Here is a 22069-nt window from a genome sequence, read left to right on the forward strand (position 1 = left end):
AGGAAAGGGAAAAAAAGAGCTACAATAAAACAAAACAAAAACATAACAACTTTGACACGGGGGCTCTGCACCTGGATCTGAGCCCAAGGGGTCCAGGCTGGGGCAGGGTCAGGCAGCCCCTCTCTACTGGTAGTGCCTTTACTCCCAGATTCAGGAGAGCACGAGAGAAACCTGCCCCTTAGCAGGGCTGAGGTACACAGACCTTCTGATGTTTGATGCCCGAAGGTTGTGTTGGCATGGACCAATCTTGGAAGGGTACAGGATGAACGGAAGGATTTGGGCAGGCTGCTGCTTTGTGTCTCCGATCTCGGATCCCCACGGAGGATGGTGCTTGTCACAGATACATCGGTCCTAAATTCAAGTGTCTTCAGAAAGTGAAGATGTAAACTACTCTTTGCAACGTTAACTCCGAACATGTTACAAAAAAAAAAGAAAGAAAGAAAAAAAAGGAAAAAGCCCCCCCCAACCCCAGCCTGTGTTGAGATGACGTCCTCACCTCCCCACCCAAAAGGGGCTTCCTCTTTGTGGGGTGTCTGTGGGGAGGATCAGGGAGAGGATGGCAGCCCCCTGGCTTGGGAGTAAACTATAGATATGCATGAACAGCCTTTCCCCACACTCCCAAGGCTTCCTTGTGCCCCCAAACCCAGCAGAGGACAAACACTGAGGTTTCTGTGGTGCTGGATACAGTACAGGGCCGAGCAACCCAAAGCAAAGAAAGGCAATGAAGGGAAGGAGGAGGGCGTCCAGTGTCTGGCACATTGTGGGGCGGGGAGAGGCCTCCAACCCCACTGTCAGAGCAGAGACCAGACACTCGTCCTTGGCTTTCGAGACAACCGGCTCACAGGAACTAAGATGGGCTTCCCCATACTAACTGCTGGGAGGGCAGAGACGGGGGAGGGCACAGGCCAAAGCAATGAGGCGCCCAAGACAGAGGGCAAGCCCTAGCCAGCCTGAGATACTGTCTCCAATTCCCAACTTTAGGGCCCGACAGAGGAAGCAGTTGACAAGGGCCAAGAGGCGTGAGCACATGACCCCCACCACCCTGTGGTGAGCGTGTTGGCACACCCGCATCCAGCCCCATTTGTGAGGGTCAGTTCTGGGTCACCCTCCCTAGCTTTGGATGCCAGGAGACTCCAGCCATTCCACTGTCATTCACAGCCCAAGTCAAGCAGTCAGTGGCTGGAGAAGTCAGGTATACTCTATGTCCACATATACCTTCCTGCCACAGGGCTTCTCCAACTGGCAGGACGCCCTCCCCCATCCTCAAAGCCTCCTCAATCTCTTGTTCCCAGGCAGGGTCAACTGGAGGGTGGGCAGAGATGGCTTGCAGAGGGGGGGGCGCAAGATGGGGATACCCACCCGGCCCAAGGGAGGAGAACAGCATCTCTCTCCACCTTTTAAGAGACAAAGCCTCCTTGAGGTCTCAGAGATCTATCAAGGGAACGCAAGAAAGGTTTCCAAGCCTCAGCTGCCAAGTGTTCACCTTTCCCCTCTGAGGTGGGGGAGACAGTCAAGCTGAGGACAAGTGTGTCCCAGATCCAGGCCAACGTTGTCCTCCAACAGTCTGAAGCAAACTTGGCCTTGGCGTTCCAAGGGTAGGATGAAGGGTGTCACGGCAGGACGGGCCCTGGCGTGAGGCAACAGCAAGCAGAGCAAGGACACGACAGTGGCAGCAGTGTACAGACACGGGACGTCAGCTTCAAATGATGCAACAGCGGAGATATTTTGGGCACGGCTCCGATCTGAGCCGCCCCCAACTCTCTTGCCTACAGGCAGGAGGCACTGTACATGCAACTCAATCCAGAGACAGATTCTAGTCAATCCAGCCCAGGCACATCCAGAGAAGGTGGGAGCTCTTCGAGTTGACTCCACCGAGGAAAACAGGCATTTGGGTATTTCAGATTCCCACTCCACAATAAGGCAACTTTTAAAAAAATACTATTTCCAAGAACAAAACAAGAAAATTCCAAGGGTAGGGGAAAGACATCACTTTCTGTGGATTAGGTGGGGGTTTTCTGATGGTTTTTTTTTGGTCTTTTATGGTCGATTTTGTCTTTTTTTTTTTTTTTTCTTTTCCATTTTCCCAAGGATGGAAAGGTCAGAGAAAAATAAAATAAATCATCTTTCAATAGTCTCTTCTGGTACGAGCAGCGTCTCTCTGGGCTGGGGAGTAAGGGGCATGGGGGGAGGGGAGTGGAGAGAGGCCGAAACCTTCCCCACCCCCACTTCTAGATCCTTTGGTTTCCTTCTCCCGGAAGATGGCAGGAGGGCGTGGTAGGGACAGCAGGGCAAGAACAAGGTGATGGCAAGCCCCAGATGATCAAGGGGCTGGTGCTCGTGGGGCCCAGGGACGCTGCCAGAGCCTTCTGTGAAACAGTGCTGGGCAATGGGGCCCACAGGGCCTTTCTGTGGGCTGCATAGTTGGCTGGCGGGGGAGCAGGACACAGCTGTGGATGGGGAACAGGGTTGCGGCCTACCAGCCGCGGGCAGGGCTGCAGAGTGATTTTGGTAATCCAGACGAACGATCAATAATTTAAAACTTGATATATATATATGTATATATATATATATATATAAAAAAAATTTCCCCCTTACCCTCCCCCCCCCCCAGAAGAAGCTAGGATGTGAAGAAGAGCCATGGAGAGAGAAGAGGGAAGGGGTGTGTGGAGGCTCCTGCCCAGGGGCGCCTCTGATAGCCCAAATGGTGTACACACTGCTACTCAGCACAAAGGCCCATCCTAACGACTACAGGCCTGTCCCTTCTCTGTCCCCTCTCCTGGGACTGGGCACCCCCACAGACTCTCACCTACCCCCTCCATCCCTTCTCCCCACAAAACCCCAGGGCTAAAGGGTTTTTCACTTTCCCGAAGTCTGTGTGTCCGAGTGCTGGCTTGTCCATTTAGCGTCTTCTCGGATGGGCTGGCCGGTAGCTGGTGTGGGGGGTTGGCTGACCACGGCGGAGGGCCTGCCGGAAGACTGGGAGGGGCACCGCCTCCTGCCCTCGCCGCTGCCACCTCCTGCTGCCACGGGGTGTCGCTTGTGGTTGCCCTCCTCACCCATGGGGGGCTGCAACAGAGGAGGGAGTCAGAGGTGATGAGGGAGCACTACTTACCCACACCCCCTTCCTTGCCAGAGCTGTCTAGAGACCCCCTAACTTCCTACCTCCCAGTGTAGATGATGAAGAGGTTTATAACCCTGAAAACTACTCACCCGTTTTATTAAGCACAGCTCCATGCCAAGAGGCCAAGCCTTGTGCTGGTTTATGCACAGTCACTCCTGTGCTCTACACCACCCTTTGATGGAGACATGACCATCTGATTTCACAGATGAGGACAGCGAAGCATAGAAAAGTAATTTGCCAAGGGTCCCAGAGCTTTTAACTAGTAAAGACAAAATCTGGACCAGGCCCATCTACCTCTGAAGCCCAGGCCTTTATCCATACAAGTTTCTGCTCCCCTTCTGAGAAGAGGTCACTGCTCAGGAGATGGTACACAGAACGGGGCATGCAATATGCTGCAATGCCTCCGCTCATAAGGCCCAGATGCTCCTGGGGACTGCCTCACGCCCCTCAAGGCCCTAAAAAGGACACTGATCTTGAGAGTCAGACCGGGATCCAGTCTAGCCTCACCACTGCCAAAGGTCCTGTAACCCCGAGGACACTTCCTTCCCTTTCTGGGCGCCAAGGGTGGAGCCCTTCTTGCTCTACTCACAACAGGTCTCCCTATTCTCTGCACATGTACTCCCCGTTCCAGGCCCAGAAAGGAGGAAGACCTTAAGGATGGAAGACAACGGACTCATCTTTTTGTCAGGACACCTGAGCAGCGCTGCCGCTATCTCACTGGCTGGCCATGGGCTCCAGCTCATCCACTGCTATAGTGATGATAACAGTAACCCTGCTTGCTTCATATTATAAAGGTTAAATGAGGTCAGTGTTAAGTGTCTAGCACAATCAGTGTCAATTTTTAAATAAATGTGAGGACCATTATTTACTTCTATTTGCCCTTTTGCTAAAAGGTTTCAAGGGAATAAGATGACTGGCATATCCCTACTACATTATAAACTCTTTGAAGGAAAAAGAGTTTTACTTATCTCCGGAGTCCCTGAAGCACCTAGCACAGAAGAGGAACCAGCAGTAATAACTTTGACCCACCACTGGATGTCACTGTTGAGTCACTGCTCCAAGAAGATGAAGTGGGTGGAGCAGGGAAGAACCAGACATATTTTATGAACTTCTGGGGTTAGAACTGACCTCTCCCAGAAAGACATTTACCTTGGGTACTCATCCTGATCACCTCTAACTAGGGCACAGCAGCAAGGAGGGTTAGAGGTAATAGGGAAAGAGCATTATGATGGTTTAGCCACATCCACCATGGGAGAGGGAGGAAGGAGCAACCATACACCCTCCAATTAGCCTTCACTGCCCAACTTCTCACACCCTCTGTTTAACAAAGAAACTAAGGCCCAAATGGGGGCAGGAAGGGTCCCTGAGCTAGTGGCACAGCTGGGATCAAACTCCAGGTATCCTGATGTCTGGTCCAGTTTTCTTTCTAGGACACTCAGGGTGGGAAAGATGAGAGACATCCACTCACATCCACTCGGAAGTCTTCAAGACGTCGGAATTTGCCGAGGTATTCTTGAAGTTTGGGGTCAATGTCCAAATTTTTGGCTTTGGAATATTTCAAGAAGGCCCAGAACTTCTCCAGCCCATACAGCTGACCTGCAGGGAAAGAGGAGAAAGAGGTAGAGAGAGACTTGGCTGCTGCGAAGTTGAGAATAGAGAGGCTCAGGAGAGGGAGGTATGACATGATACAGACAAGCTCAGGCAGAGCTAGGGGCCGAGAAGAGAAGACTGAGATGACCAGGGCTTGCAGAGCCCCAACTCTTGACTCTTACCAGCTTCATAGTCCTTCACGGTTTCCTCCTGAAAGTCCTTAAATATGTCCAGCCGGAACTTCTTTTCCAGGCCATAACTGTAGTATCGAAAAAGGCACTCCAAACCATATCTGTAGAAGAACACAAGCCAGTGAAATTGGGACAGTTTCTTTATCTGTAAAACAGGAAATGCACCTGGATGATAGATGAACTATGAAACAGTTTAAACACATGGATTATTGAGAAAATGGTAAGCATACTTGGAGAAGGCTAACATTTAATGCTAGTCTCAATGAGTCCAGCATTAAATGTTTGCCAAGGGTCAGCAAACTGAGGCCGAATGAACGACAGCATCCTGCCCACACCCATTCGCCTAAGAAATATCACTGGTTGCTTTCTGCTACAACAGCAGAGTAGCTGAAACAGAGACTTTATGTCCCACAAAGCCCAAGATATTTGTTGTCTGTCCCTTATGCAAAGTTTGTCAATCACTGGCATGAACTCTCTGCAAAGCCATTTGACCATGCCAATTAGTAGGTTTCTTCATTTACCTCAGAAATTTCAATTCTAGGAACATATACCAGGGAAATGACCAAAAATGTAGACTTAGATTGTAGAGATGTACAAAATTGTTCATAGCAGCATTGTTTTGAAAAATTTAAATGTCTTAGAGAAGCGATTAAGAAAAATCATCGTAACTTAGTACAACAGAATAATATAATCTATTAAAAATTATAATGTAAATATACACTCATGGCTACTGAGAGATGTTTACAATATATTATAAAGTAGAAAAAACACGTTTCAAACTGTTATATGTAGAATGAACCCACTGTTGTAAATAAATATGTAAATTTTATATCTATACATGCACACAAAGTCTGGAAGGGCACAGACTACATATATTAAATATTATTGACACTGGTTATCTTTGGGAATTGGGATTTTCAAATGATCTTGTCTCATGTAACAACTTCTGTAAGAAGGCAAAAAGGTTAAGTATTTTAACAACATGGAAAAATGCTCATGCTTATAAATGATAAATAAGACATACAAAGGCATTCCTTGCATGACCTAAATATATATAATATGGCAGAACATTAACACTGGTTGTCTCTGTACTGAAGGACATTTTCCCCCAGCTTCTTTAAACATTTCTGGTCCTTTTCAAATTGCTTACAGAGAAAACATTTTACTTGGGAGAAAAAGTGTCCCTTCAAAGTTTTTTGGTTTTTTTTTTTTGAATAGCAAAATGTTGAAAGCAACCGAAGTATCTATTAATAGGAGACTAGTTAAATAAATTATGGTACATCTATACAGTGTACGACCATACAAGCTACAAAAAAAGAACAAGAAAGTCATTTATAAATGGATACAGAATGATCTCTAAAATATAGCCTTAAGTAAAAAAGCGAGGTGCAAAATAATATCTAATAGAGGCCATCTCTTGTGTAAACAAAAGGGGTGTGTGGGGAGACTACCTAGGTCTGTTCTTGCTTACATAAGCAAAGTATTTTTAGAAAGGACTCACAAGAGTCTAACAATACTGGCTGCCTTTGGGGAAAGGAACTAGACGGCTGTAAAACTAGGACAAGGAGACTCCTCACTCACTATATAACCTTCCGACTTCTTTGAATTTTGAATCTCATTCAAAGTAATAATTTTTTACAAAGTACATGAAATATATACACAAATAGATTTCCAATTACAGTTCTGGAAGTAGACCCAACAGAGAACCCTCACCACGCCCCCAAGCCCCAGCCAGAGCCTTCACCCCAATCCCACTCACCTGTAGCCTTCTTTGGCATCCTCCAGAGCCAGCTGCTTGAACTCCTCATACATCTTTTTGTTGAAGTGATCTCGGAGGAAGAAGGACCAGAAGCGGAAGAGAGTGTTCATCTCCTGAGACTGGCCAATGCCCAAGCGTTTCCGCTCTGATTGGGGAGGAAGGAGGAAAGATGTGTTTTAGAGCCAGGCTGCCTGTGCTTCAGGGGACAAATGATCCGGGGGCTCAAAGACATCGGTCTTTTCTCCTCCCAATTCCCTTCCTCATCGCCTGCTCCCTTAAGTGTTTGGGGAAGTGTTTATTGAGGACTAACTACCCTGGGTCAGGCTCTGCTGCTGGACACTGGGCCTGAGCACCCCCAGAAGTAGGTGGCATCAGCTTCTGAACCAGGTCATCCTGGTCTAGCTCTCCACCTCAAAGGTTACTGCTCTCAGTGTAGTTATATAACAAGGAAAAGCATGAACAAATAATTTGTACACTCCAACAAATTATATTCTTCACTATATCATCAGTACCGATTATTTCAGCAGTCCTACAATATTAACAAGTAAAAATGGTACCATTAAAAAATATATGTTAAACACCCAAGAACAAGAAACAAAAGAAAAAAATAGAAAAATCTGATATCATTAAAAAATTAAGAACCTTTGTTCTTTTTTTTTTAAAACTCTCTTCTCCTTTTTTTTATTTCTATCTATCTATCTATCTAGATATTTATTTATTTATTTATTTATTTAGCGTTACGCAGGCCCCTCACTGCTGTGGCCTCTCCCATTGCGGAGCACAGGCTCCGGACGCGCAGGTGGCCACGGCTCACAGGCCCAGCCACTCCGCGGCATGTGGGATCTTCCCGGACCAGGGCACGAACCCATGTCCCCTGCATCGGCAGGCGGACTCTCAACCACTGCGCCACCAGGGAAGCCCAGAACCTTTGTTCTTAAAAGGACATGATCAACAAGGTAAAAAGACAACCCACAGAATGGGAAAAACTATTTGCTAATTATGTTATCTGATAAGGAGCTTGTACTTAGAATATATAAAGAATCATTACAACTTAATAATAAAGACAAACAATCCAGTTAAAAAGTAGACAAAGGATCTGAATAGACATTTCTCCAAAGAAGACATTTCTTACAAATGGCCAATAAGCATATGAAAAAATGCTCAACATTATTAGCTATCAAAACCGTATCAAATCAAAACCATAAAAAGGTATCACTGCATACTCACTAGGATGGCTATACTCAAAAAGATAGACTATAACAAGTTTTGGGAGGATGTGGAGAAATCAGAACCCTCATACACTGCTGTTAAGAATATAAAATAGTGCTGCCACTTTGGAAATCAGTCTTGCAGTTCCTCAAAAGGTTACACAGAGTTACACTATGATATGACCCAGGAATCCCAGCTCTTCCACTCAAGATAAATGAAAACCTATGTCCACACAAAAACGTGTACAGGAATGTTCAAAGCAGCATTACTCATGATAGACAAAAAGCAGAAACCCAAAATGTCCATTGATTGATGAATGGATAAACAACATGTGGTACATCCATAGTGGAACGTTTGTTTTTTTTGTTTGTTTTTTTGCGGTACGGGGGCCTCTCACTGCTGTGGCCTCTCCCATTGTGGAGCACAGGCTCCAGACGCGCAGGCTCAGCGGCCATGGCTCACGGGCCCAGCCGCTCCACGGCATGTGGGATCCTCCCAGGTTGGGTCACAAACCCGTGTCCCCTGCGTCAGCAGGTGGACTCTCAACCACTGCGCCACCAGGGAAGCCCTGGAACGTTGTTTGATAATAAAAAGGAATGAAGTACTGATACATAGTACAACGTATAATGAACCTTGAAATTATTATGCTAAGGGAAAGAAGCCAGTCACAAAGGACTACATATTGTATGATTCCATGTATATGAAAAGTCCAGAACAGGCAAATCCATAAAGACAGAGAGCAGAGTGGTGGTTGCATAGGCCTGGGAGGAGTTGGGGAGGCAGGGGGTGGGGAACGACTAGTAAGGGGCACAGGGTTTACTTCTAAGGTAATGAAAATGTCCTAAAACGGATTCTAGTGATGGATGCACAACTCCTAAATATACTAAAAGGCACTGACTGCACTGTACACTTTAAGTGGATGAACGGTATGGTATGTAAACTGTATCTCCATAAATTACATATACACACACACACACACACAAACACACACACACACGAAGAGAGAAGGTAGATGAACCAAGCATTTAGCAACCTTGTTTTGCTGAATAAAAGGGGGTTGAGTGACTTAATAACTCAAAGTGAGCATTCAGATTGACTCTGAGCATCTTTAGAAACAACCTGACAGAAACCTACAGTTAAAAGCTATCTCCTCTGTGATGAAAGGTAACAGGTGAGAGTGTCTAGAGAGGCTCTCTCCTTGCAGTCTCATCTAGAGCAGGGGTCAGCCATCTCTTTTTCTGTGAGAGGCTGGAGAGTTAAGTATTTTAGGCTTTGCAGGTCACATATGGTCTCTGTCATAAATCCTCTCCCTCCCCAACCCACAAGCACTCAAAAATGTAAAAAACTGCTCTCAGCTCCATGGCCGTACAAAGATAGGCTGCTGGCTGGATTTGGTCCACAGGCCATCACTGCTCTAGAGAACATATGCTGTCTCATGCACACCGTTTTGTGACACTGGTGGTCTTGCCAGACACAGGAAAATTCTTGGTATTTTTTATATCAATAGAGAAAGATCAAGGAACAGGAATGTTCTAAGCACCAGATTCTTTTTGCCTCCTGTATTCCAAAACTACCTGGCTATTTTGTCATGTCACTTCTTGCTCTGAGGTTAGAGAAAATAGTCACCTGCTCCACCAGCCCTTACACTGGATCTAAGTAGTGGTCCAGGAAGCTCAGCCCTCTCCCTCTGTGCCTCTTACCGTTAAGGCAGCGCCTACGATACTTGTGGTAGACGTGTTGTGTGAAGCCGTTTTCCTTGAGCAGCTCGTGGGAAGGATGCTGGAACTTGGGCAGCGATTGAGGGGTACAGCCATAGCTGCCAACCGCAGGCGTGCCTTCTGAGGGGCTGGAGCTATAGAGACCATGAAACAGATAGTGTCACCAGGTTCCTCAGAGCTGCCAGCCATCAAATAGGAGGGGCCTCTCTGGTCTCTTCCAGCAGCCAAGATCCAGCCTCTCACAGTGCAACAAAGAAAGAGGCCCAGGTACTGTGCTAGGCCCGTAACTTATTATATCCATGGGTCTCACTCTTTATACCAACCTTTGGATGCTTTTTTAACAAAGAGGTCACTGGGGCTCACAGAGACTGGGAGTCTTGCCCTGGGTCACAGAACTAATATTTAACTTCCCAGATCTGTACAATGCCCAAACCTGAGCTTTTAGCCATTTACTTATCCCGTGTTAACATTTAACTTTCCTTAATGAGCTGTAATGGGTTAACCCAAACATATTTTTCTTAAAACCATGCCTATGTTTGCAGGGAATAGACTGCATAGGTCAGTGGCTCCCAAATCTTGCTTTGGAACTGAGAACACTGGGGTAGTTTTACTGAGAAAAAATAAAAGGAATCTGGGCCCTACTCCCTGAAGCTCAGTCAGGAGATCCAGGGTGGGGTCCAGGAATCTGTATCTTTATTCAACTCCCTAGCTATCTTGAGGGAGGCAGGAGACACCCACTTTTGAAATCAACTGAGCTATCCTCTTGAGAGAATGCCATGTGGCCGCCACACTTCAGAAGGCAGCCTTTCTCTTCCTGGGATCTGGATTAAGCTTTCTAGACTACTCCTGTTTTTTTGGATTTGGATGAGGCCCCTTTCTTTAAATTTTCTTTAATTTGCAGACCAAAGAGTTTCTCTCTTCTCGGTCCCATCAATGTCACGGCTGTGCTGCCCGCCCTGCAGTCAGCCTGACCTCCCTTCCCCACTGTCCCATACCTGATGGAAGCAGTCCGGGGCCTGTGCTCGCGGGAATCCATCACCCAGCCCACGTGACTCTCCAAGGGTGGGTTCGAGCTGTGTCTGGTCTTCCTCTTCCGAGGCATCTGCAAAGGTCAGTCCGGGACTTGTTACTAACTGTACTCACCCAACACTGAGGAGCATCAGGCATTTGTAGGACTAAGATTCCCTCCTAGGCGTGAGTTATCTCACAATTTATAAAGCATTTTCATGTCTATTTTCACATGATGTCCACAGCTGTAAGCTAGGAGCTGACACGCCTACTTCACAGGTGAGGAGATCGAGGCTTGCTGGTGACATGATCTGCTCAAGGACCCACACCTGGTCAGTCCTCCTTAGGCCTCACCATGGCTACATGCGGCCACCACTCCCACGCCCAGTCCATCTTGCAGATGTGTCACTCAATCCTGGTGGGCCCACCAGCCTAAGAATACGGAGCAGGTGGGGGACGTGGCACTTTCTTGGCTCAAGGCAAGAGAGAGAAGCAGAGCCCTGGAATGCAGTGAACTGAGCCCAAGACTCTTAGCAGCTCAGCAGGAACGCCTCACCTTAGCATCTAGCGTCCGGCCTTCCTTCACCACTGGATAAAACCGTGACGTCTGGCTTGAGTCTTTGAGCTGCGGTGTCCGGGGAGTGCGAGGGGTCCTGGCGTTGCGATAGTTTGGCGACTCTGGGACAGTGGTTGGTAGAGAGCGGGCAATGGTGGAGGGCTCGGGGGCACCAAACAGCTTGTTGGCCAGGGCATCAGTGGGAACTGCAGAGGCAGAGTGGGGACAGTAAGCAGAGGTAGGCCTGTGAACGCCTGTCCCTGTAAGGCCCCGTCGGACGGCTCCAGACCCTCGCACCCAGGCCAGGGTGGCAGGTGTCACCTCTCACCTTGCTGGAAGCGAGGCGGTCCAGGAGGGACCTCCTGGTTGGGGTCCACAGGGGGCTCAGGGGTTAGCGTGTCAAACTGCTCCCGACTGATCATGTTGACTTTCTTGAAGTTCTCGACTTCTTGCTGCAGAGGATACAAGATGGGGCGGGGGTGGGTGGGTGGGGAAGATGCTGGTAAGAAGACTGCCCTAGCCTGTTTAGGGATCAAGACATGCAGGAAGCTGAAGAGGGCAGCTCCCACGACCACATACATGGAATTCTGGTCCCCAGGCTCTCAGCTGCCCCGTCGCTATGCCTCAACCCCAGGTACCCAGGCGTGGGTGTGCTAACCCAGAATGGGGGAGTACCTGCCCAGCCCTCTCTGCAGCAGCACTGAGGTCAGGACTCCGGCTCCCCAGGAACGTGCTGTAGACTCCCCCACCCCGATTCTCTTCCTGCAATTCTCTCCTCATCTCCACCAAACACACTACTAATCGCAACAGAGGCTCACCAAAGGCCAACCGACCACCACACATACCCACTCTGTAAACACCTACTATACCAGTTTTGACTGTTTCCAGGTAGCAGTGATTTTTTAGAAGACCTATCTTTCCTCCATATATCACACTCAAAGCAAGTTCCTCAAAAGGCTTTTAAACTTTTATATATGCCTAAATATTTAAGAAGAGAAATGACAATCCAATCCTTATTCTATTCCTCACCAAAGTGCCTAGCCAACTTAAGACATTAAACATGGATGCTCACGAAGCAGAGTAACCACCTCTCATACTGGCACAGTCTACAGTGTCCACGTCAAGCACCACCCCCTTCTGTTAGATGAGGATGCTGAGGCTCTGTGCCCAAGGTCACACGGCTTGTAAGCCTTCCTCTTCCACACGTTACAGGCACCCCAGGCCCCACCACCACTGCCATGCCCAAGACTCACCTTGATCTGGGAATACTCGGGTTCAAACTTCTCAGTCCACAGGTCCTGCTCGTAGTAGAAGAGCCCATCGTTAATGACCTTGGCCAGCTCAGCGCTCATCTTGGCACGCGAGGTGTGGTTGCCTGTGCGGTCCCCCCCTGGGTGCCGGCGCATGTAAGGTGGCGTCTGGGTGACAATGAGGATCTTGTTGACATCCCGGTCATCAATCTCATAGTCAGAGTCCTCATCAGACCAGGCGGTAAAGGTGTTCTTCCGCCCATCCATCTGCTCCATTTCCTCGTCAAACAGGAAATCCAGTTCCTCTTGCTCGTCTTGATCCTTGGATATCAGCTGCTGAGAGGGCAGTTGCTGAGGCAGAGTGGTCGGGTGGAGGAACCTGGGCTCCTCTGACTTCTAACATGGGGGCAGACCAAGGAGAAAGGGAATCACCAGGGAATCACCTTATACCAGGCTCTGTCGCTGTGCCCTGGGAGAAGCCCTGACCCCTCAACATGGGACTGTTACAACTGCGGCCCTGATAATGCCAGCAAGTCACAGCTGTCAGCCTCGGAGTCAGCCTCATGGAAAAAGGATGTCCCGTTCGAGTCCAGGTTTCTCCACTCACAGCTCACATCACAGTCATTCATAAACACTGAGATAACAAGTTCCCTGCAGTTAGGAACTGCACTCTCATTTACCTAAATGTGTATCCCCCACAGCACCTGGCCTGAGAGTGGGTACAAGTTCAACAGGCTGATTCATCCATTTGTCCATCCCCAACACCTCCCAATAAACTGGAAGCTTCATCGGGCAAGAACCACAGCTGCCTTGCCTTCCATCATATCCAGTACTTAGACTGGGATCTAGCAACAGCACGTGTTCCACTACTTGATAAATGGGCAAGTACCCACTGGTACCAGGCCCTGTACGAAGACCCCAAGAGCAGAATAAAGAACAAGACCAGGTCCTTGAATTTATGGAGCTCTCAGTTCAGTGGGAGAAAAAGTCAACCAACCAACCAACTGCAGTGTGTTGTGGGAAGGACTATAAATAGGCCTCGTGGGAGTACACAGGGAGTAGCACTTAACCAACTGGGGGTGGGAGTGGGGACAGTCAGGGAAGGCTTCCCAGAGGAAGTGACTATGAAAGGACACGCATAAGTAAGCCAGATGAAGGCAGGGACAAAGATGGTGAGAGGCAAAAAACAAAACAAACAAAAACACAGCATGTCCCAAAGGCAAGAGAAAACAAGACTGCTTTCAGCCAAAACAAAGTATTTCAGAGTGTTGATAGGCTGAATTTATCCGAAATTTTGGAGGTAAAGCATTCGTCTACCCCCTAGTATATATCTAAACGTCAATTCCCTGCTGTGCAAAGCGCTTTCTGCATAAACTCTAACCCTATTCTCTTTTGGAAGGTTCACGATAGGTCAGGTGGCAGTGGGGGCTCGAATTCTGGAATGGGGGCTAAGCACGGCTCCACCTTTCCAGAGCCTTTGCAGTCGGCAGCACTGAACTGAACTCTGTCAGGTCCTTGTGCACTTACTACCCTACCCTCTCCTGATGACTCCAGCCTAACCTCTGACACTTTCTGGAAGACTGCAGCCAGAACAGACTGGGAAGTCGGGGTATAAACAGGAAGGGAGGACGCAGGAGTTGAGGGGGGTGGTCACAATGGAAAAGGGAGCACAGAATTCCATAAACCCAAAGTCCAAGGTCACCTCTGAGGCCTCCTCACAAGCCCCAGACCAAGAAGGTCTCCAAAGAAGGGACGGCAATGGGCAGTTGAATGGAGCAAAAGTCTGCTCCTGGAAAGGGGGCAGTAATTTTAGTTTGAGATTGGAACAGTTCTCTAATAGGGGACTAAATGTGAGCTATTCATATATTGCTTTACTATTTCTAGAGCAGTCTAATCCCTCCTTACTTCCATCCGAAGAAGGAGAAAATGAAGCCTTGAGATATTAAAGAAGCTTCCCAAGGTCAGCAGTCAGCAATGACAGGAGACCTGTGTTCTAGTCTAGACTCTATCCAGACCATGTGTCTGCTCTCCCTCCCTTCCCTCTTCAGAAGGTCTGAGGGGCTTATATATGGGACAGTGAGGACAAATTCAGGGGGAAGGCACTAAAAATGCAGCCCCAGGGATTTAGATGGGGTCAAAAGAACAGCCAAGGGACTTCCCTGGCAGCCCAGTGGTTAAGACTCCACTTTGCCACTGCAGGGAGCATGTGTTCGATCCCTGGTCGGGGAACTAAGATCCCGCATGCCACATGGAGTGGCCAAAAACAAAAAGAACGGGCAAGTATTAAGAAACACTTAATACATAATGAGACACTGCTGCCAGAGGCTGCATGATCTCCTCCTGTGAAAAATGCCATTCAGGATCTCACGGAGCTAAGGTTGTCCTGAGGGGTGATCCCCACTGGAAACGGAAACAGGCCATATCAGCCTTCCTGCAGTCACTGGTGACCGCCAGCTCGCATTACAACCCTGAGCCACCCAGCTTGCCTGCCAGCCCCTACAAGCCCAGAGCTCTGTGCCTTTGTAACACCCCTCCCCACACTCCAGGCCAGGCCCCTAGAACCTAGGGTGGGTGGCAGGCCTCACCCACCTTGGGTCGTGCTGGGGAGGGCCGAGGTCTTTTCTTCACTTCAATCCAGTTCTCAGAATCCAGGTCAGGGAGGCTGGCAGACAGGCCCTTGGGCAGGGTCTTTAGGTTGCTGACCTCCTCTGTTTTAGTTGGCACTGGGGTGACAGCACGGGGAGAGCCAGGCGCCGACTCTAAAGGGTGGAAAGGGGAGATCCTCATCCCTCCAGCCCTCCTCCTGACGGCCAGAGGACAAGGGCAACAGGGAGGCATCCACATGCCAGCAGGGTACCTACCTGTCTCCTTCTGATAGTGCTGGCGGGGCACAAACTCTGGGCAGTTGAGAAGCTGGGAGAAATCAGTCTGGGAATAATCCACTATTGGGGGACCAGGAAGAGGCCATTTCTCTGGCTCCTCCCTTCGGCGGACTTTTTCATCAACGATCTCCACCACCTTGCTGTCCTTTAGGGCCTGCAGGGGAGAAAGAGGGAGACGATGCAGAGGAAAGACACGGACAGACGGAGATCTTGGAAGCTGGTGGATGACTGAGCCCCATGAGCCCAGGGATAAGTCCAGTGCTGGCAGGGGTATAAGAAAACTGGTACCATCTTCCACGACCAGCGGACGGGTGAGACGTTCAAACTTGTAGGAGGGTACCAACATGAAAAACACACCTGCCCTTTGACCCTGCCATTCTACTTCCAGGAATCAGCCCCAGAGAAATACTTGCACAAACAGGTGACAACATGTATAAGATCTGGATACAAGGCCATTCACAGCAACATTGTCTGTAAAAGGAAAAAACCGGAAACTACCTACACTTGCCACCACATAAGCAATTTAAACCAATTATGGCACATCCACTCAACGGAACACCATTCAGGCTTAAAAATCAGCTTCAAATGTGCTGAGGTGGTAAGAGTCACAAAAAACCAGGTGTAGGTCAGTGAGTTTAAGATCCCATTGGGGGACTTCCCTGGCGGTCCAGTGGTTAAGACTTCACCTTCCAGGGACTTCCCTGGTGGCGCAGTGGGTAAGACTCCACGCTCCCAGTGCAGGGTGCCCGGGTTCAATCCCTCGTCGGGGAACTAGATCCCACATGCATGTTGCAACTTAAAGAGGTCACATGCCGCAACCAAGGAGCCCGTCTGCCTCAACTAAGGAGCCTGCCTGACGCAACTAAGACTCAGCGCCACCAAATTAATTAATTAATTAATTAAAACGAAAAAAAGACTGCCTTCCAATGCAGGGGGTGAGGGTTTGATGCCTGGTGGGGGAGCTAAGATCCCACATGCCTTGAGGACAAAAAACCGAAACATAAAACAGAAGCAGTATTGTAACAAATTAAATAAAGACTTAAAAAAACCAAAAAGATCCCACTGGTGTTTGAATTTTTTGGTGTTTGAATTTTTAAGTAAAAACATACAAATGCACACAAATTTTTCTGGGATTCACAGGTAAAGTGCTACAGGTGTTTATCTCTGGGAAAAGGGTGAAAAATGGAGGGGGGAGAAGAGTTTCCTTTTAAAAATCTTGTAGGGGCTTGCCTGGTGGTGCAGTGGTTAAGAATCTGCCTGCCAATGCAGGGAACACGGGTTCCAGCCCTGGTCCGGGAAGATCCCACATACCGCAGAGCAGCTAAGCCCGTGAGCCACAACGACTGAGCCTGCGCTCTAGAGCCCACGAGCCACTACTGAAGCCTGTGCACCTAGAGCCTGTGCTCCGCAACAAGAGAAGCCCGCGCACCGCAACTAAGAGTAGCCTCCGCTCACCGCGACTAGAGAAAGCCCGCGCGCAGCAACAAAGACCCAGTGCAGCCAAAAATAAATAAAATAAAATAAATAAATTTATTAAAAATAAAATTAAAAAAAATAAAAATCTTTTAAATGGAAGAGGAAAACATTTTAACATGTGACAAGATACTCTGTTGGTGAGGCTGGGGAAGAGGCACTCTCATATACTGCTGGTGAGAATGCAAAAGGCACACCCAATAGAAAGGGAATCAGGTAACAGCTAGCAAAATTACATATGCATTTGCCTTTCAGTTCAACCATCCCACTTCTAGAAATCTAAACCAAAGACACTGGCTAAAACATGAGAAGATTATATATATATACGCACCTGTAAATAAGAATGAGGAGTACCTTTCTTCTACTACTACTACACGTCAGCTCCCAGATATATTAAGTGAAAGCAAAAAAAGTGTGAAGAAATACATGTGCCATATGTTACCGTTGATCTAAGAAAGGGGAAGTATATAATACACACAGAGGCATTTACTTGAGTTTTTTAATAGAAAGATTCAAAAAAGGTTGCTTATAGTAAAAGAAAGGGAAAAAGGTGTAAGTAAGAAAATTTTAAGTCGGGCTTCTATGAACATACCATCTGACTTTGGAACCACATAAATGTTTTCTATAAATGTAAAACAAATATGAAGGGGTAAAAAAGCAATCCCCAAAACGTGAAAGCAAAGCGAAACTAATGAAACTAATATATATTAAGTTAAAGAAACAACCACAAAAACATTATTTCAAGTTGAAAATAGTCACTGACTGTATAAATAGGAAAAAACCTTTTTAGGAGTAGGAGAGGTACTATAAGTATAATGTGTATAAACTGTAGAGTAAAACAAATGAATAGGGCTTCCCTGGTGGCGCAGTGGTTGAGAGTCCGCCTGCTGATGAAGGGGACACGGGTTCGTGCCCTGGTCCGGGAAGACCCCACATGCCGCGAAGCAGCTGGGCCCGTGAGCCATGGCCGCTGAGCCTGCGCGTCCGGAGCCTGTGCTCCGCAACGGGAGAGGCCACAACAGTGAGAGGCCCGCGTACCGCAAAAAAAAAAAAAAAGAATAGTTATGTTGATGTTGTTAGGAATTAGGATTTTTGGCATGGGAGAAAGTAGTAGTTACAAATAAAAGATACTTGGAGTTATGTATAGACCCTACAGAAATTTTAATAGAAAATATCAGTATAATCTCATGATGTATTTTATTAAAACAAACAAACAAACAAAAACCTCTAGAAACGTCGACCAATCAAGTAGCAATAAACACCGCTACAAATCAAACTGTGTTATCTAAATACCAAAAATACCACTTCCCCAAAATAGAGGACCTAGAGTTCCTTAAAAAAAACGGCCAATTTCAGATTTGGGACAGGAAATGTACAAGATGAACCAGGGTCCCACTGGCCAAAGACACAACAATTTGATTCAGCATAATAACTACAATAAGTTGAAATAAACAAAACATTTGAACCTATAAGTTTGTAATGATATTAAATGATACTAACACACAAAAAACAAACTCAAAACTCACTGTTCACCTTTGAAGGTTATTAGGGATCAGCTCATAATTCTGAAAACTGGTTAACAAAGGAAAAGATCAAGCACTTATCTGCCCTTCCTGTACAAAGTATATACTTCTTGGTAACCAAATAGTTGATAATGCAAAGTACCTCCTTAAAGAGGTATTCCAGCTAACAAATAAAGACAGATTGACAGAATATAAACATTTTGTAGCCCCTAATGAAGTATAACAAGCAGTGACTTGCAGCTTACACGGCAAAAAAGAGAACCAAGTGAAGCATTAAGTGCCATCTGAGAGAATATATCACTATCTATGAAGTATTCTTGACGAGTAGGGGAAAAAAAAAAAAAAACAACCAAAACCTGAATCTCATCAGGCCTCTCAATAACCAATTTACAAAAAAAATTGGAGTACAGAAGAACATGTGAAATGATACCACTCTGTCCTATGGAAAATTCTACAAGATATACAGTCTAGCATATTCAAAAAATAAACTGCAAGGAAAAAGAGAGGGAGGAGACTTAATAAGACAATATATTGGTCTTATCTGGATCCTGATTCTCATAAACTACCAAAACAAAACACTTTTGACAAGTGGGGTGAATTTGCAACTGACCAGATATTTGGTGATATGAAAGAACTGTTAATATTTTTACATGCAATAATCATATACTGATTATTTTTTTTAACATGCCTTTATCTTTTAGACACAGATACTGAAACATGGATGAAATGTCAGATTACCGGAGAGTTCCTTCAAAGTAATTTGGGAAAGGAAACACGAGGAGACAGATGGAGTAAGACTGGTCACGAGCTGATAGATGCTGAGGCTGGGTGATGGGCTCATTACACCATTGTGTCTACTTTTGTAAATTTTCCATAATAAAGGGATGGGTGTGGGGAGGGGAGAGAGAGAGAGAGAGAGAGAGAGAGAGAGAGAGAGAGAGGGAGGGAGGAGGGAGGGGGAGGGGGAGGGGGAGAGAGAGAGAGAGAAGAGGGAGGGGAGGGGGAGGGAGGGGGGAGAGAGAGAGAGAGAGAGGGAGGGAGGGAGGAGGGAGGGGGAGGGGGAGGGGAGGGAGGGGGAGAGAGAGAGAGAGAGAGAGAGGAGGGAGGGGGAGGGGGAGGGAGGGGGAGGGAGAGAGAGAGAGAGAGAGAGAGGCTGGCCAAGCCTTGGAATCTTAGCATAAGTAATGAGATGGGGACTCTTCCAGGGTTTTCTGCCTTGGCCCAAATGCCAGCTCCTTAAGTAAGGATCTTTCTTTCCTCTGCACCCCAGCCCCAGGGAGGGAGACATACCGCAAAAATGAGTGAAATGTCAGTGGTAAGGGCCTGTACTCGGTGGAAGGACGCAATAAGTGTGATGGGAAGGAAACCGTCAGCGTCCATTTTCCGTCGCAGGAAGAAGTCTCGCTCTAAATTGTCCACGCTGAAGTAGTATTCACTAGGTGGAGGGGAGAAGAAGTATGATTGCTTCATCATTTGTGAATATGCCTTCCTTGTTCTGTACACTCCAGGAAGCTCACATAGCCTCTGACCAACCCTGTCCCTACTGTACTTACAGTCCTAAAGGCTGAAAAGAGATGATGTTATCCTTTCATGGCTCCCTAACCTTGGGTCACACTTCTCTCTGCCCTTCAGCCTCTTTGTATGCCTGACAAGCTCCTCATCCTCCTTTAAAACCCAGTCCCAGTATTGCTGGTCACTTTCTCTTCTGCTCCTAAGCCACTTATCACACTCTTCTGCAATGATCTACTTCCTTGTATGGCTCCCCCACTGGACTGAGAAACAACATATTAGAGAGGTTAGGAGTTAAGGTTTTGCAAATCAGACAGAAATGGACTCAAATCTGTGCCTTGTCACTTACCAGTTAGGCAAGTTAGTGGGCCTGTATGCTCATCAATAAAAAGGGGATAAAACCCAGCTCATAAAAACTAAATAGACAACTATAGGACTAAATAAGAGAATGCCTATAAAGCACGGAGCACTGAGGCTCACCAATAATGCTAGCATTCTGAATGCTGCCATTACAGATAAAGGGATAAAGCAGAGTAGAATCTAGACATTTTCTCTCCTTTTAAAAAAATTAACTAATTAATTTTTTAAATAGTAGTATAGTTCTCTCAAGTTACCTTTTTCAGCTCCAGCCAGAGGCAGCAAGTGCTGCTAGCACCAGAAGGGCCTGCACAGCCCTACTCTACCAGGCTAACATCCTCCGGCAGCCCCCAATCCTACCCTACCCATGTCTCCAGGAAGAAGGCGCCTGTCCACTTACATCTGGCGTTTGATGTAGTCTTTAAGCAGCTCCTGGTCCACGCTGTAAAGCTCAGTGCTGCTGACATTGTCAAAGTAGTAGGTGATGTTGTTCATGTACTTGGGGGTGCGTGGCCCCTCTGCACCGTCAAACTTTCGGTAGCCAAACTGGTAGTCAAAATGGGCTAAGGGGGAAACGGGCGTCATGATGGAGAGGAGACCCCTGCCCGCCCCCCACCGCACTCCCTCAGACATCCCGGAGCCCAAAGGGGCCTCACGTACTTCGAGTGCCACCCCGGCCGCGTCCCCGGCCGCGACCACGCCCCCGTCCACGGCCACGGAAGGAAGCCCGCGCCCCACCAGCCCCATCACTCTTCACACTCGATGTCTCATCCTGGTCGTGCCAGGCAGGCTCCGATTTGGTCTCTGGTTGCCAGGCTGGGGTGGGGGGGGCCACGGGCACGTAGGTGGCAGGCTCAGACCCTATGGGGAGAGGGGGCACCGGGTCAGGCCTGAGGAGGAGCCCCGTGCCCAGGCCCTCCATAGTGGGAGGCGCATACCTTTGATCTCCCCGCGGTTGGCAGGTGTGTGTCGTGGCTCCGGCGGGCGAGTAGGGCGAGAGACCAGTTTCTCTCTGGGCACTTCAGGCTTCATGTCTATTTGCAACGGAACCCACTTGTGTTTGTTCCCTGGAGGACAGCATGGGTACAAGAAAGGCTTGAAGGAGAGGTCCCTCCTGGCCATCCCTACCCCCAACACTTCTGTCCCTGTCTGGGGTCTCAGGCCTGAATCACCATCTGGTGCCCTTGGGAAAATGCCTTTCCCTCACTGGACCTCATTTTCATCCCTCAAATAAGAAGGTGGTGGACTTCACTGTGATGGACACTCTTGGTTGACTCCTAACATCAATTTCTGCACCGTCAAGAGAACTCCCTCTGGAACCAGACACACGACAGCCCAGAATCAAGACTGCACCTTCAGGCTCCCTTAGACACGTGCTGAAATTCCGCCCAGGGGAGCTGAGTGGAAGCAGTCAATTCCAGGGTGAGTCCCTAAAAGGCAGGGAGCTGCTCCCCCCTTTCCCCATCCTGCTAGGTGGAGTGAGTCATCTGGAATGAGAAGAGCCAACACACAGCAAGACAAAGGAACCAAAGAGCTGCACCTGGCCTACTTCCACCCAACTCTCAGGTGAGAGAAATAACCTTCCGTCCTGGTCAAACCACTGTTCCTTTGGATATGTATGAGAGCAGCCAAACCTGTACTCTAGCCATTTCAGCCAGAGCAATGGGAACTCCTGTCTTTAAATGAAATCTAACACGGGACAGCAACGCATCAAGACACACAAAGAACACTCTGAGGCAGAGACCCCTGCCCCCGCCTTCTGCACTGCTAGAGCCCCAGTGCTGAGGACAGGGCTTACCAAATGCTTGTTAAAGAAAAGGAACTGATGGACAGATAGTTGGAGTGAAGCTCGCTGACCCAGTGGCCTACAGCCATCAGCCTCCCAAGGACTTCTTGCGGGGGCTCCTGAGATTGCTCCAGCAG

At 47.9% G+C, this 22069-nt stretch overlaps 1 protein-coding gene across 3 annotated transcripts in view; it reads right to left on the reverse strand.

Annotated features, from left to right (window-relative positions):
* Nucleotides 1-2622: 2622 nt before the first annotated feature.
* The window catches only part of LARP1 (La ribonucleoprotein 1, translational regulator), a gene marked incomplete at its 5' end in the record, with an annotated part of 53368 nt that continues 33921 nt past the window's right edge, over nt 2623-22069 (reverse strand). The window contains 15 exons of one of the 3 annotated variants that reach the window (XM_079703899.1): nt 2623-3066; nt 4590-4717; nt 4894-5003; nt 6662-6806; nt 9571-9722; nt 10584-10690; nt 11153-11358; nt 11481-11604; nt 12406-12798; nt 14992-15161; nt 15264-15438; nt 19571-19715; nt 20547-20709; nt 20906-21007; nt 21085-21213. In XM_079703899.1, coding sequence (XP_079560025.1) covers nt 2857-3066; nt 4590-4717; nt 4894-5003; nt 6662-6806; nt 9571-9722; nt 10584-10690; nt 11153-11358; nt 11481-11604; nt 12406-12798; nt 14992-15161; nt 15264-15438; nt 19571-19715; nt 20547-20709; nt 20906-21007; nt 21085-21213 — 2459 coding nt within the window. In that variant the 3' untranslated portion in view covers nt 2623-2856. Of the gene's footprint in view, nt 3067-4589; nt 4718-4893; nt 5004-6661; nt 6807-9570; nt 9723-10583; nt 10691-11152; nt 11359-11480; nt 11605-12405; nt 12799-14991; nt 15162-15263; nt 15439-19570; nt 19716-20546; nt 20710-20806; nt 21008-21084; nt 21214-22069 lie in introns of all 3 variants that reach the window. The other 2 variants (XM_079703898.1, XM_079703900.1) reach the window with 2 other exon arrangements.

This window comes from Hyperoodon ampullatus, assembly GCF_949752795.1.
Source record: "Hyperoodon ampullatus genome assembly, chromosome: 4".
Lineage (NCBI taxonomy): Eukaryota > Metazoa > Chordata > Mammalia > Artiodactyla > Ziphiidae > Hyperoodon > Hyperoodon ampullatus.